This window comes from Odontomachus brunneus, unplaced genomic scaffold (assembly GCF_010583005.1).
Source record: "Odontomachus brunneus isolate Ranch 3 - 2012 unplaced genomic scaffold, Obru_v1 Obru_scaffold_074, whole genome shotgun sequence".
NCBI lineage: Eukaryota > Metazoa > Arthropoda > Insecta > Hymenoptera > Formicidae > Odontomachus > Odontomachus brunneus.
In genome coordinates this window covers 1,177,319-1,193,441 of record NW_022639524.1, presented here as the reverse complement: position 1 = coordinate 1,193,441, position 16,123 = coordinate 1,177,319, and the positions used below count along the sequence as shown (strand labels likewise).

At 37.3% G+C, this 16,123-nt stretch overlaps 2 protein-coding genes across 12 annotated transcripts in view; one reads left to right on the top strand and one right to left on the bottom strand.

Annotated features, from left to right (window-relative positions):
• Positions 1 to 551: 551 nt before the first annotated feature.
• Positions 552 to 2,687, bottom strand: LOC116847111 (DNA repair protein XRCC1). 3 transcript variants are annotated; one of them, XM_032821751.1, is made up of 3 exons: positions 2,536 to 2,687; positions 1,072 to 2,451; positions 552 to 993 (listed from the first exon to the last, which is right to left on the bottom strand). In XM_032821751.1, exons 2-3 carry the CDS (start codon positions 2,406 to 2,408, stop codon positions 867 to 869), a joined length of 1,464 nt encoding a protein of 487 aa, XP_032677642.1. In that variant the 5' UTR covers positions 2,409 to 2,451; positions 2,536 to 2,687; the 3' UTR covers positions 552 to 866. The 3 variants fall into 3 exon arrangements, with proteins under 3 accessions (XP_032677642.1, XP_032677644.1, XP_032677643.1); XM_032821753.1 differs by having other exon boundaries at positions 2,585 to 2,672; XM_032821752.1 differs by having other exon boundaries at positions 1,072 to 2,578.
• A 1,949-nt stretch (positions 2,688 to 4,636) lies between these two features.
• The window catches only part of LOC116847132 (kinesin-like protein KIF13B), an 84,580-nt gene continuing 73,093 nt past the window's right edge, over positions 4,637 to 16,123 (top strand). For all 9 annotated transcript variants that reach the window (XR_004378669.1, XM_032821799.1, XM_032821803.1 and 6 more), the window contains exon 1: positions 4,637 to 5,000. Coding sequence is in view for 8 of the 9 variants with exons in the window: in XM_032821799.1 (XP_032677690.1) it covers positions 4,946 to 5,000 (55 nt within the window). In the remaining variant the exon portion in view is untranslated. The remainder of the gene's footprint in view (positions 5,001 to 16,123) is intronic.

Genomic DNA, 16,123 nt, shown 5'->3' with positions numbered 1-16,123 from the left:
AAGATTAGTGTATAAGTTTTCCGAGCGTACGCCATTATTGTGTATGTTCAACTAGTTCCAGATTTCACACAATTCTTTTCCGTAAACATGATCGCAAGAATTTTCAACATTGTTTATAGAAATATATATAATATATATAATATATATAATATATATAATAATATTTGTTCTTTTTAGCTACATTAGAACTGCATCAAAAGAGAATACACAAAACAGAAATTTTCACGGGGGTACAATTTTCTATGTTATAAATGAAAATATAATTTTTTACTATGTTTTACTGTATATTACATTTATTAAAATTAAAGCATTACTAGTCTCGCGCGTGGGCACGACGCGACTATAAAAAAATAAATAAAATTCATTAGACTGTAAATTTTGTTTGAAATTCTATATTTGTAAATATATCATTGATATATCACTAATATATAAGCTGCACATTTCAAACACTTTAATAGTTGACATTCCAAATATTTACAAGGCAAATATTTACATTTATAAGGCAACTTTTTACACTAGTACAAAAAGTACAGCTATATAAAACAAGAATATATAATAAAATAATCTACTTTATTTTTTCCACAAATTATAATTATTTTTTTGTTATAATTCCAGTTAGTCTGTCCAAAATACAAACTTACCTATGTATGTACATAAGTTTATACAAATATTCAGCTTTCACTAAAATTTTTTAATTACTGCACTAAATGTATATATTCGAATAAATATTGAAATAATAAAAAGTATATAAATTTAAGATAGAATTTTAGTAAGTGACAACTATTTGATCTGACAGTACATGCATAATTATCAAAGTATAATAATGAATTTTTTAAAGATGCATGGAAACATTTTAAACTGAAATATCAATAATCAGAATCAGCATCAGTGTCCATATCATATGCAGATTGTGGTTGATTACTGTCAATTTCTTCTTCGCTTTCAGACTGAGATCTGTCCTTCTGATCTAAAGCATATCGTCTCCAAGGGAATCTGCAAAAAGCATATAATCGGTGAAATCTTATAATTTCATAAGTTACGATGAAAATGATACATAGAATATAAATGTACCTTGTTTTCTTATCAAAACATTCCTCAATAAAAGTATGAGAAACAATCTTTGTATGATTTTTGAACTGTTGATATTTTGGTGTATTTTTGAAAGCACAAATCAAATAGGTACATTTTTTATTAGTTGTATTTGGTTCAGGTATGTACTTTGCACCCATATTCAATGCTTTCCTTCTAATTTCATCTCTCTGTGGATTAACGTATCCACTGAGTGAAAAGGTAGTGCCACTGAACAGTTCTTTAAACAGCTTTTTACATCTTGCAGGAGTATTGTGTTTTGTTTCTGAAGTAGTATTTTCAGCAGTTGCAGGCTGCGACAATCGTTGACAAGTCTTACACAATTGGTCCTGTGATTCTTTGCAACATTCCGTGCACCGCTGTCTCTTCTCATTGAATTTTACATTTGATGAAGTATCTAACTCACTCAAGGGTCGTTTTTTAGAATTTGAAGGACTCTTAGCAGCGTCTGTTATACCATTTTTAACAGTATTTTTTGAAGGTACTATATCTCCAAAGGGAGTTCTGACAACTGCTTTTTTATTCAATGTAACTTCAGTACTTTTAGGTTCGCTATCAGATGTTCCATTTTTATTTTTTTGCAGTTGGCAGTTTGAAGTCTCTTTATCCTTCTTTCCAAAAATTTCATCAGATTTTCCAGCTTCTAGCTTTTCCAACAATGGTCTTTTCATAGGCTTTTTCTCCTGTTGAGACCTAGAGAAACTTTCTATTGAATTCTTTTTTATTTGCTCACGTAACTCTTCTTTGTAATCTATTTTTTTATCTTCTACTTTAGTGAGCTTTTCCTTCATCATCTCCATGGGGGTCTTCATGACATGTGGTTGCTTCAATTTAAATTTGCCAAACATATCTAAACCTAAATCAACTATAGCATCTGATCGTAGAATGATATATGATAGCCCAAATAATATTTTCAAATTTGCTGACTGCATGCAGGTAACCTTAATTCGATCAAATTTAATTTTCAGTGTATCAGGATTCAACTCTCTCTTTGTGAATATTTGTACCTGATCTTTAAATTTATTATTTGCGGCTTCGTCATTTGTCATGAATTTATGGTTCACAATAACCATCCAGTTATCAGGTTCAGATGCTGTGGATCCAGTAACAATCACTATACAACTCTGGAAATTACCGATATCAACTCCAGTAATATAAGACGATTCCGTGAGTTGGAAGATGACATGGGCGAGCATTTCCCCTGGTTTGGCGCATCGCCACGCTTTCCATTTTTCTGAATTACGTTCAAGAAGATTAGCAGCAGGATACGATGGATGCTCTGAGGAATAGCTTATTATCTTGTCTAATTTAACAATCATTTTTAACGAATCTCTCAAATATTTTCAACCTCTCTTCAATTGTCTGTAAACATTGTCATATTAATGTTTTGTTTATCTTCTGCTTATGTACAATCACGATAAAGATCTAATATTTTTAATTTCTTACGAGTTTAAGATGGACAAGTTGCCGCCAAATATGTCATATGTGTACTAACCTAACATTACCTATAAGGACACAATATTTAGGGTGAAATTACATGCAGAGTAAGGGCTATCGCACACAAATTGACATAACTGCATATGCATAGCATAAGACCGTATGTACCAATGAGCATCGAGTATTAAGTCGCCATATTGGTGTTCGATGCTTAATATTCGATGCTCATTGGTCCATACGATTTTATGCTATGCATATGCAGTTATGTCAATTTGGTGCAATAGCCCTTACTGCTTAAGTTTTTCTGTGTGTCACGGCCCTAAGTCCCGATTTATAATAGGTATAGTAAGTTTTAAACTTTAAGAAATTGACCAATCATAGTGGAATTATAGAAGAATAATCAATTGTGATTGGTTAATTTCTTTCGGTTTAAAGCTTACTACACCTATTGTAGATCGAGACTAATGCCCGTATTCATAGTCAGGTCTTATATTTAAGGCTTCCTCAAGTTCATCTTCAGATGCTCTACGGATCATTTTATAGACTACAGAGTATCTGAAGATAAACTCGAGGAAATCTTAAATATAAGGTCTGACTATAAATACGGGCATTAGTTTCAATCTACAATAGGTGTAGCAAACTTTAAGCCGTAAGAAATTAACTAATCACAATTAATTATTCTTCTATAATTCCATTGTGATTGGTCAATTTCTTAAGGTTTAAAGCTTACTACACCTATTGTAGATCGAGACTAAGCGTTCAAAAGGAACGTAGCCTTATAAAATTAAAATTAAATAGAGGGAATATATGATAAAATTAGAGAAAAGAAGAAAAGGAGTTATGATTGTCCGTTTTTATCTAATTCATGTCACTCATGTACTTAACAGAACAAAATTAAAAAATTATGGACATTGGATAGTCTACCCTTATAGAAATGTAATACTGATAAGTAATAATTTGGCCAGTGATAATTACTGTCGTTCAATAATTTTATTACTCGTACCAGTAATATTACATTTCTATAAGGGTATGTGCACAGGATCTGTTTTCTATTGCTGAACACTTTCGGAACTTAAGAAGAGGCAGATATACAGATAAAATTTAGTGAAAGAAAGATGAGAGAGACCTAATGCCAGTTCAATAATAGAAAACAGACCCACGGTTGTACAGAAAGTGCTTCGCATACAGCTCGGCTACAGCGCCCCATAGTTCTTCTCCTTCTTCTCTCTGGAAATTATAGGTTTCAAGGAAATTGAAACAAAGTATGTAATTATCACATGATTTAAATATCATTAATTTTTTTCTCATTGCAGTCCTTCTGAATGCAGCACTCTCAATATTTCAAGACGTTTTCGTGACTCCGAATAAAAAGAATCATCTCATCGTTTATAAAGTAAAATAATTCTGCGCACGGAGTAGCGCCTTGTCATCTCTTATAGAAAAGTATCACTGGGAGTAATAAATTGGCCAGTAATAAATAGTAATTTTATTACTCGTACGAATAATAAAATTATTGAACAACAGTAATTATCATTGGCCAAATTATCACTTATCAGTATTAAATTTCTATAAGGAATAACGTACGGACTGAATAATCTCCGCATTCAGAGAAAGTTACTCTAAACCAAGTTACTCTAAAAGAATTCAGGAAAAAGTCAATATGTGAGCGAAGAATCGACGTTCGAAGATATTGCACGCATACTATATTCCCAATACATATCAAAATATTGAAGCAAGGAAGAAAGCATCCATTCGCCATCATACAAAGATGATAAAGTAGATATCAATATTACCGCCATATCACTTCGCGGTCGATAAAAGATCGACTGCACACTCGATCGACTCGTTTCCGCTCACCATCGCGACATGTCGCCACTGCGAGGCCGGCGATGCCTCGCGCGTGACGTCGCGCGCGCCTATCGAATAGTACTGGCAGTTTATGAGATTTTCTCCGCGACAGAAGGCCTTCTACGCATGCGTGGACGATACGATATCCAATAGTAGACTGCTACGTCACACTACGCATGCGTAGAAGGTTTCCGTCGCGAGAAAAATCTCGCGAATTGCCAGCACTGCTATCGAACCGCGCGAGCGACCCCAGCGGCGATCCCCGGAAGCACAGTCTCACTCGATAGCCTCGATAGAACGGACGGACGGCCGTCGTTTTGTCTGGCGCACGGGCTTTTAGCAATATGGCGAAGTGTGTCACGGGGGGCACGGTGAGACGTAGTGTCGTTTGAGAGAATGACAAGTTCGCGGTATGGGTTGAGAATAATGTAGCGGTGACGTGCGTATCGTGCGAGAGTCCGACGTAATCGTGCACGTAAACTGCGTCGTCGAGCGGTGGTGTTCTCTTCGGTTACGGTGATAGGGGATACGAAAGTGTGCGCGCCTTCGCCGTCGCCGGTGTGCAGAAGTCATGGCTACGGATAAAATAAAGGTCGCCGTACGGGTACGGCCGTTCAATCGCAGAGGTACGTAAAGAACCGTTTCCCTCGCGACGTCGTGCGCTACGACGCGTCGTACAACGCGTCTCTCACCTCACCTCACCTCTTTCTTTCTCTCTATCCTTTCCTTTCCTCTCGTCTCGTCTCCTCGTCGCGCGCCACGCGCGAACACCCCGGATCGAAGAGGTTCTCTACGGAAAAATGCGATCGACCTTCGACACCGTATCGTGAGCGAGCGAGCGCGATAACGCTCCTCGTGTGACACGGTGTTTTCATCCACCTGCTCGCCTGCCTGCCTTGGCCTGTGATCATCGCCCTGGCCGCCTGCCTACTCACTCGCTCGCCCGATCGACGCCGTCATCGCGACCGATCCCCTTATCGTTTTATCGAGTCGTGCAAATCGCCTCGAGCAAACAGCCGCGCGATTACGATGACGCACGCTCCACGAACTCGACGATGACGGCGACTCCGCGGTAACGCCAGCGACATCGAAAGCGATCTCCATCCTTGACAAAAAGTCGACGGGCTGTGCGTGTGTTTGTTGCGAGATTCACGCTTGTGGCTCATCGTGAGCCTTTGTCCCTTTGACAGTGATCCCCTGATCGCGCGCATCGGTTATACGTGGGTCATTCAAAGAGTATGTAGCTTAATACAGATATAGCGTGAATTTAAACAAATCTTTATTACCGTATTCCATCCTTTGTAAGTATGACAGTACAGAGCGATTGTCGATTAGTCTTTGACAGCGCGGCCAAAGTGAACTCTGCGAGAGCGATGGATCCTGCGCTTGGTCGCATCAGCAAAGACTCAACTGAACAGTTTCATTGTTTCTCGCACCTTTTGGCATAATTCCGTCGCAATTTGAAAGACTTAGCATCGATTTACGGCCATCGATGAAACCTAGAGTCTACCATCTCGCTTCAAAAACAAAGAGACAGGCACAACAATGAACGCACAGAGATACTGGAAGCGTTCACTTTGGCGTACTATCGAACGAAAACTGATCGACAGATCACTTGGATTTTAGATTTAACCTAGCCTAACTAGGAATAACAAAAGATGGCTTTGAGATACGCTAATAAAGATTTCATCAAATTCGCGCTGTTTTTGCGTCAGGCCGCGTACTTTTTGAACGACTCACATAGTTCCGTCGGGGGAATCCTCCAGCTTCCGAGAGGTTTCCATCAGCTGCTCGGAAAACGAGCTGTAAAAAAAACAAACGTAGAAACGTCCCTCGCGCGCGTTTATCGTCTCGCATCTACGTGTGTATATACATTGTAAAAACACGGCGCCCGTGTTCGCTCCCATTGTCGAACGCGACCATATGATTCTCTCTCTTTCTTTCTCTCCCCCTCTCTCCCTCTTCGGACCGCGATAACTGCGACGTCACTTTTGCGTCGGAGCAACCGCCGTTCTCTCGGTCCCGAGGAGCGACGCGCAACGGCGAATTCGACGACCCCCTCGTCTAATGAAGCCGGAATCCGCGGGCCTGACACGCGAATACACGTCGTCGAGCGCTCCTCGTTACTTAATGATCCTGCGCGCAATAACTCCCTCGGTCTACCTAACGAGCCGCAAATCACGTTTGCCGACTTACGCGCGAAGCCGCTTTCTTTCCACGGGAATCAACTTCATTATCCGTGTTGACAATGACAACGACGTCAGCGGATAGACTGAAGCGCGGCATACGGCAAGAAAAGGGAAACAGGAAGAACAACAGAAGTTACTCGGGAATCGTGTCGTCAATATTTACGGATCCTACCTGTCGTCCCGCGACGCGTGCAACGACGCGATCATCGAAGCGCGTTTAGCGTGCAAAGAGGAGGCTTGACTCCTCTCGTTAGTCTCCCCTGGGAGGAGAAAGAGGAAGAGAAGGAAGAAGAGAAAGGAGGAGGAGGATATGACTCGATCGGGACGAGCGATTTCTCTTTTTCTTTTCTCTTCGTTTGTGCCTCCCCCACGGCAGAAATCGGATTCGCGTGCGCGAGTGCCGGGTGCGTGACAGAGCGCGAGAGCGTAACCGAGTGAAACGCCACGCTCCGCTGACACGGCGACGGTGACATTAGGTCCGACGACCTTGGGATATCGAATTTCCATCGGTCCGATCGAGCGGAAGCGTGCCGCGCGACGTGTTTCCCCAGCTTGTAATTGACGGCTGAGGAGAGGTGTCCTCTTCGATTGGAGGATGCTGCCGCTCCTCTCTGATCTCGCGGCAAGGTCGAGGCGGCACGTGTGTGTCAACTTCGACGCGACTATACCTGAAAGGTGAATAAAAATCGCTGTCCCGCTACAATTACCCGTCTATCGTATTATTACGACATCGCGGAAGCGACGCAGAGTGCTCCGATGCGCGATGCAGAGCCATTTAAATTCGCGTTTGCACTTTCCTACGAATTGCATTAACTCCCCCGCGTACAATATTGGATCTGTAGTACGCGAACACGTATATTCGATCGCTCACCAACTTCCGTAAAAGGCCCGGGAAAATTTCAAGACAAATTCGTTTACAAACTTTTATTTTAACGCGTTGTTGTCTCAGCTGAGACTCTTCTGTATCTCTGAAAGGAAATAAATTCAAAAATATTGGTTTTTTGAACAATGTTATTTCAAAGTCGGACAGCCAGATTGTACCAAATTGATTGATTGTACTATAAGTCCCAAGAAATATTATTCCCCGAGTCGATATTTTAGTGTTACTTTTGTATCTGAACTCTCTAACATTTGTACATTCTGAAAAATTAGTGTGTGTTTATATTGAGCGAAAAGAGCAGTTGGATCGGCGGTCATTCGCCTTCAATGAAATATTACATCTATTGAACAAATTACACGTTAGTGCAACAATAAGTTGCGCGCGTTGATACAGTTACTGACCAAATCGCGATCGTTGAATCAATTGATAACGCTCTCTCTCCTCTCATCACAGCAACTACATAATTCGTTCAATCGATTAAACGTTTGCTCGATCGAATTTTCTTCGTTCAAGCAAAGTATCATTAACTCAACTACTTTTTTTTTCAATGTATGAAAACTGAAACCCCTTACATAGCGACTTTAATGAAATGGCAGAAAACGCACAAAATATCGTTTGTAAATTCTAAAGAGCATCTCTCGGCGAAGCTGTAGTTTAAAGGGTTACGCCAGATTGGAAAGCTGAAAATAAACGGTTTTTTTAAATAATATTTTGCGGAAAAACTACAAACAAGGAAAAATCAGTCTTACTACTATGTTATTGTATATAGATTGGAATAATAAAAAATATTATTAATGTATTGATTTTTTGTGTTGATAAATAAAATGGCGGTAACGAACTGACGTCGACCCGTGTCTTATGAAACGGTGTTTATATCTTCCGACCAGATACATGAAATTCAAAATTTCAAAGAATTTCCAATAGAAAAGTGTTTAGGGCGCTACATAGGGATTTTGGAAAAAACTCAAAATTAAACAAATGACAAATATTTGAAAAAGTATCAGTATTTTAATGCATAAATTATTTCGAAAAATAATAACATTAAAAAAACGACTACGATGCGCGATAGATATTTCTTTTAAAAATATTTATGCGAAGGTAAATTAAAATCGGTTGAAAATTATCCGAATTATCATTGACACCAGTACCGAAGACAGTTTCGAGAAAAACGCGTTTAAAGTTTTCGATAGAGTTATTTTATTGATAACTTCATAATTATGCATTATACTGTTAATCAGCCATTTCCGTATCGTAATATAAGTCTTCTAATGAAGTAGCGTTGTCCTTCTCCAATTTTTTCCCTCGTTTTTTCATTTTTGCCTTTTTCACGCGTTATTTCCTTTGAACTTGAACGCGTTGAAACGAGTCTAAACGACCGCGTGCGCGCTTTGACTCTAAAGGGATTAACGCACTTGCCAATCGAATTTTTTTATGAGACCAATTCTATATTATTTTTAACACTTTATACTATCATTTTATAAAAAAAATTTCGATTTTTTGAGTTTTTCAACCTGGCGTAACCCCTTAAACAAAATCAAGAGAAGTAAATATAAACTTCAGAATCGAAGTAAGCATTAAATATTAGGGATATCGAAAGTAAGATCTAAATTTCGACTCGAGTATACACTCGGCTGATTAAAGATTGCAACACTTTCTCTCGATAACTTTCGTAATGGCATCCCGTATCTAATAGGAAAATTTCTTTCTTAACAATTCCCAGAAGATACGTTTTCCTATTGGGTACGGAATACGTTGCAAAACTCATCCAGGAAAAGTGTCTCTACGCTTATGTTATTTTCACTAACGTCATTTAAACCTTAATCTACGTTTATTTAAGTCTTTCTCTAAAAACATAATTTAGATTCAGATTAAGGTTTAGTCGACATTGAAGCGGACATTAATCAGCCGATTGTACGTGCAGAGTTTACGGCTCTGCCGTAAACCTCTTAGGTACGGCTGGATTTTCCGTGGAGCTGTATCTCTATACAGCAAAGTTCGACGCGGACTGCACGTAAACAATGCAGCATTGCGATTTATGTCTGGTAATGCTTTTCATTACGCAAGTACATTAGAATACAGTTTTAGGTGAATAAATTATAATTTATTAGAAATAAGAATGAGCCACTATAGTACCGTTCAAAAAGATGACATACGCGAAAGTCACACAGTGACGTACCTAAGAGGTTAATAGTTGTCATTTCAAACTTCTCTCACATGAGATTCTCAGATTTTTATTCAGAGTTCTCCAAGTCGAAACTTGTTTCATTCTATTTTCGACCTCGATATTCCATTTAACGCTACTTTGATACTTTGAAGTTTATATCAATCTCTGATGACGCTATTTAGCTTTGCCAAGGGATCTCCTTTAGAATCTACAAGTGGCATTTTGTGCGTTTTCTTTCATTTAGAGACACTAAAGTATTTTAGTTTTCATGTGTGTTACACGTACATTCTGATCCTTCAGAATATACAGATGTTAGAAAGTTCAGTTCCAAAATGGAGCAAAAATTTCAATTCGGGTTACATCCAAGTTTTTCAGTTGACTTATAATACATATCTGTAACCGCCATTCAACTGAAAAACTTTCATCTAACTCTGAATTCAAAGTGTGTATCTGAATCTCACTTCAGACAGGTTTCAAGAAACGATTATTAAGAGGACAGGAAGGTCAGATTGCCTGAAAATCATGCTTGTTTTTTCACAATTTTTTATGACAAACTGAATGAATATACGAAAGTATTATTTTGACGTGTATTTATACAGCATATAAAGAGAAGAAAAATGTAATTTTGATGATAAAAATTCAATATAAGTGTATAGTAATATGCAGTTAAAATATATTTCGTTTTTCTTTTCAAAGTCGTCATTTTGCAGTAATATCTTGACTCTCGGTGATTCAATTAAGTTGAATTTTAGATAAAAAATTTCCGTAAGCTTGTCGTTATCGTGTGAATCACTGACAAACTTGTTAAAATATTTAATTTTGAAATATTAATTTTTTTACTATAAAAGAACTGAAAATTTAACAATATTCTATTAAGATATTTGCAATTTTGTTAACTTTTATTCAATTTCGATTATAGTGGTTCACGCGATAACGACAAGCTTACGGAAATTTCCTACATAAATTCAGCTTAATTGAGCCACCGAGAGTTAAGATATTATTGCAAAATGATGACCTTGAAAAGAAAAACGAAATATATTTTAACTGCATATACCATATACATTTATATTGAGTATTTGATCATCAAAATTATATTTAAGAGTAAGAAAATAAAAACTCAATAACAATGATATCAATTAAATAATAGGAAAAAGGGCTAATTCGAGTTCAAGCACAGGATTAATAGTGCTATGTACCATATGGGTAAAACCTTCCTTGTGTTAGGAAATAGAGCAATATTTATTGAACATGAATACTCAATATAAATAATCAAACGTTTCGGCTCAATTATGAACCTTCTTCAGTGATATAAAAAAACTCAAGCTTTTAGCTGAGCTCAACAAAGTTATGGCTACTTCCTAGTATTAATTTGAACTTCTTAATATTAGTCGGGTAACGGTCTTGTCAGCTATAATACTGCGAATAACATTCATGTCATTTTATTAAGGTCTTTAATTAATTCTTTTACTTGTAATGCGTTCGTTTTGTAAACCTTGAGTTTTTTTATATCACTGAAGAGGGTTCATGATTGAGCCGAAACGTTTGATTATTTATATTGAGTATTCATGTTCAATAAATATTGCTCTATTTCCTAACATAAGGAAGGTTTTACCCATATGGTACATAGCATTATTAATCCTGTGCTTGAACTCGAATTAACTCTTTTTCCTATTATTTAAAATTATATTTTTCTTCTCTTTATACGTTGTATAAATACATATTAAAATAACACCTTCGCATATTCATTCAGTTTGTCATAAAAAATTGTGAGAAAACAAGTACGGTTTTCAGGCAATCTGACCCTCCAGTCCCTTTAGTACGGATTTAAAATAACATACCCTGAGAGAAGAATGTATGATATTTGGAACTATAATGGCATAGTAAAAAGATTATAGTTAGGAATATAATTTTTATAGTAAATGTTACCATAATATTTGTAATATTTACAATATAAGCAATAGTATAACTGACCTGTGTAAAATTTTTACCAAGAATTATAATTATTTGAAATAAAAAATATAGTAAGGTAGCAAATATTGAATGGTAAGAGAAATTAACTATTTTATATAGTCAATACAATTGGAATATTTGGCAAATATAGGTGACTATATTCCCAAAAGCTTTACCATATATATAGAGTAATAAGATGGTGACTATAAATCTGTGTTCATTCTACTATATCTTCATGTTTAAATGAACTATATATGTTTGAGGCCAAAACGAACTATAAAATATAGCGAGATTATAGTTATTCCAACTATTTTTTTCTCTCAGTGTACTGTTTGCGTCGCGATACATTCGATTGCATGTGATGATTCGATGAGAATCAACACACTGGCCGACTGGCTTCATCGCGAAGCACTTTCCGGCGTTACTTTACGCGTGCGAGTCACCTGCGTGCACGCGTACGCCGAGTTTTTCAGCGCTGACGTCGACACTCGTGACGGAGGTGCAGCTGGCGATGAGGATAACTATTGTGCGATAAGATTGTGTAATTTCCCTTCTCTTTTTCTCTCCGCCTGTCTCTCTCGCTTGCTCGCTCGCGTATTAATCATCAAGCTTTCGCGCTTGTAAGATTTAATTCACACGACGCGTCGTAACCTGTGCGGTTCTCGTTATTTAACAGCTCGTTACGCGAGACTTTCCTCTTTCGTTTCGCGAGCCACGAATCACTTGTTCAACCTTTTTATCGAGACCTCTGCTGCCCGACGTTTCCTCGAAATCGCCGTTTCACACGAGAGACTGAATTAACCTTATCATTTGGTATGATTCCGCTTGGAAAATGATAGCGATATCGAGAACCGTTACCGCAATACGCGAAAGAATATGCTAAGGTATTTCTAGAAAGTCGGCTACGCCTTATGTTTGCAATCGTTCTTTTTTTCCGCTGATAATGAACGGTTTATGGTCACGTGCAATACAGTAGTTATTAATCTTAGTGCGCCGTGGTTTTCACACAGGGCGACAGTTGCGACTGTCCGCGGCGATGGATTAAACATTTAATCGTGCCACACGATATTTACATGCGTCCACATTTACGTGCAATAAAGTTCAATCTGTCTGCCCGGCTGAGGCGAATCGATTGGAAACAGCGGGACAAAATAGGATATGAAATTTTAAGCGCGCGCGCGCGCGGTGTTACATCCACCCATGGTCCCGTCGTTAATGATATCCTCGTAACGATAATCGAACGATTAATTAATTATTTGTTTTTACTCGCCCCGCGCTCCCGGGCGCGATTTCGTACGAATCACGAACGAAGAATAAATACAAGCGCGAATGAACAACAAACGACACGCAATAATACACGCGATGTGTGTTGTCCATTTGTGAGAATATTACACGCGTCACAGCCTGCGTACAACGCGGCCCAATTGTCACGGATCGTCGCTGTGCGATTGATCGATTGTCGACCTTTCTTTAATTCGCGCTCGAGCGATGCCGTACGAATACAAAGTGCCAGCCGGTGAGTCAGCCGGTGTTACGTGTTACGTTAACTGTAAATCTAATCGCCAACTGTTCGAACGGCGCTTCTTTATTACCACATTCTCGACTTTCCTGAGACGTTCGAGATGTATCTGTTACGGCACGGCGGCGTACGTGTCGTCCCGCCTCGGCATACTAAGGAGCTGTTGCTACTTGCTTTCTATCCGATCTTATGAGTCATCCCTTTCTCAATCTATCGCGAAGTTACTACCTCTATCGTTACCCCTCGGCTACCTCCCTCTCGACGAACCCGTCAGCTCGCTCGCGATGATGTTCAGCGACGTTTTAACGACATTATATCACACCTAGAGGAATAAAGAGAGAGAGAGAGAGAGGTACACTGAGAGAAAAAAGCGGCTCATCTAACTAAATCGTAGTTACTTTTTGGCTTCAACCGTATTTTTTGGTTATTCCAAACACGAAAGTACAATAACATGCACATAAGTTTATTATCACTAACATTATAGTAGAATTTCGTTAAAAAAATGATTTTCTTGACCATAATTTAAAGTAATTATTTTTCGTGTAATTATAACCACGAATACCAAACATCTTTTTCTCAGTGTAGGAAAAGACAGATGGGGAGATTTTGTCTTTTAGTAGATGTCGAAATGTTATTTCTGGATAGTCGGGAATCAGAAGATTTGAAATGATTAAAATACAGAGTCTAACGAATTTGAGTATAAAAACACGTGACTGCCGAGTTTGAGTGATTTTTCATTCATGTAAAGTGAATTCTCCACTCTGAATCGTCGAGTGATTACTTTTACTCGAAATTGAAGGGTGTATCTGATGTAAGAGTTTAAGCACAGTTGTATTAGTGCAATAATACTAATATACATTAGTGACACCTCTCTCTCATGAGAAGATATTTTATTAACAAAGGAACCAAACGCGTCTCGGTCTAAATTTACAGACCCTCCTCAGTGGACAAAATTGAATATTACAATGAAATACAAAAGATGTTTGTCAAAAAAGTCGCAATACAAAAGGATGTCAATACATATAAAAAAAAAATCGCAAACGGGAAACGGAGATTACGCAATAAAATTAAAACTAAAAAAAATATGACCTTAAAATCCGTCGAGACAAAAAGAACATGTGGTGGTAATCGTCCTTATTAGTGTCCAGTTAAAAGATCCGTTACTTACAAAAGCACTTAGAGTGCCGTGATGGAAGTCTAATAAAAATTAATATGAATAAAAGTAATAGAACTAGAAAAAACAATTCGAGTAAAAACTTAAAAAGCAAACAATTACCTAAATGTCTCGAAAATGTAATGATTGTCAAAAATATAGAACGATGTTAGTCTGATATCAAATGGCGCATACCTCCGAATGCGGAACAATACGTGTGTTTATATTTTGAATCGCAAATAGCACAAACACTAATCATCAAAGGAATAAATAATGTTACACAAATTAAAACAAATTATAACCGTTACCAAGGTTTTTCATGTCGATTTACGAGTTAGGACCGTGTTTTCGAGATTTAATAAAAATCATTTCAGCAATTATCCTTTTAAAATAAAACCGTTCTTTATGTAAAATTTTAACATCATTCTAGCAAAATTCGTGATTGCAATTGACATGATGCTCCTGAACAATTAAAAGATTAAAAGTCAAATCCCTCGGCAATCTTTTATGCTCAGAAATCCGTGTCGAGAGCCTTCTGCTTGTTTGGCCAACATATGTAGAGCTACAGTCTTCAACTCGTACACAACACTGTTTTGAAAATCATGCAGTAGCCTATCTTTATGCGCGCGCGAATTATGATAATTTATTAATAACAGAAAAACACATTTTTTATTACTATTAAAAATACTGCCAAGTCTATCAGAGATCCTTCCCAAATAAGAAATGGCGTTAAAAGATTTTGGAGTTGATGAAAACGAAGAACTGTCAATCACTTTAGGTTATTTTGTTAATTATACTCTTCTGTCAATGATTCTAAAAATAAAATCAATGGGACATTGACAGAAGAATATTGAGACTAATTAACAAAATGAATTTACCTAAACGATTATCACATGTTTTTTTTGTCTCGACGGATCTTAAGATCATATTTTTTTTTTAGTTTTAATTTTATTGCGTAACCTCCGTTTCCCGTTTGCGATTTTTTTTTTATATGTATTGACATCCTTTTGTATTACGACTTTTTTGACAAATATCTTTTGTATTTCATTGTAATCAATTTTGTCCACTGAGGAAGGTCTGTAAATTTAGACCGAAACGCGTTTGGTTCCTTTGTTAATAAAATATCTTCTCATGAGAGAGAAGTGTCACTAATATATATTAGTATTATTGCACTAAAATAGCTGTGCTTGAATTCTTACATACTCTTTATTTAATTATTGTTTGTTGTTCAAAAGAGTTTTTTTTTCGTATTTTTTATATCTGATGTATTGAACAAAAAAGTCATCTACCATTTTACAAGTAACCATCATCGTTAATACTTAAGATATTAATTAAAGAAGATTGGCGAGTAAAATAATCGCGTACTTCGTCAATTTGCTTTAGTTGATGATTCAAAAATCTATATGATTATTTGCAAATTGTACAGGAATCTTTCGTTCAGTCTAACCTGATATACACAAGAATTTTACATGTTATCGTCAGACACCTTGTATATAGTCAGGAAACTATAAAAATAACAAAAGTATACTAATTCTTTGAAAAATTTATTATTTCAAATATCACTTTCTTACCACCCAATTAGTGCTCAATAGTTTTAGACTATTCAAAATCATGCCTGATAATTTTCTGTGTGGAGTAAGTTTACGAGCAGCTATGTTAAGGCTCAAGATCTGCGGGTTTGTAAACAGAGCGTGAGAATCGCGTCGATGTAATTCTCCGGAAGCCCTATGGCTCTTTCCAGCCCTTTTAATATCGCGACGATATTACGGGCGTTCGTGAAGTTCGCTCGTCTCCCTCGATGATGAAACGAATAACGATACAACGAAACACGAAATGGCGATCGCAAGAAATTCACCAGAGAAAGTGTACGTCTAGAGAGAGAGAGGGGGGGGGG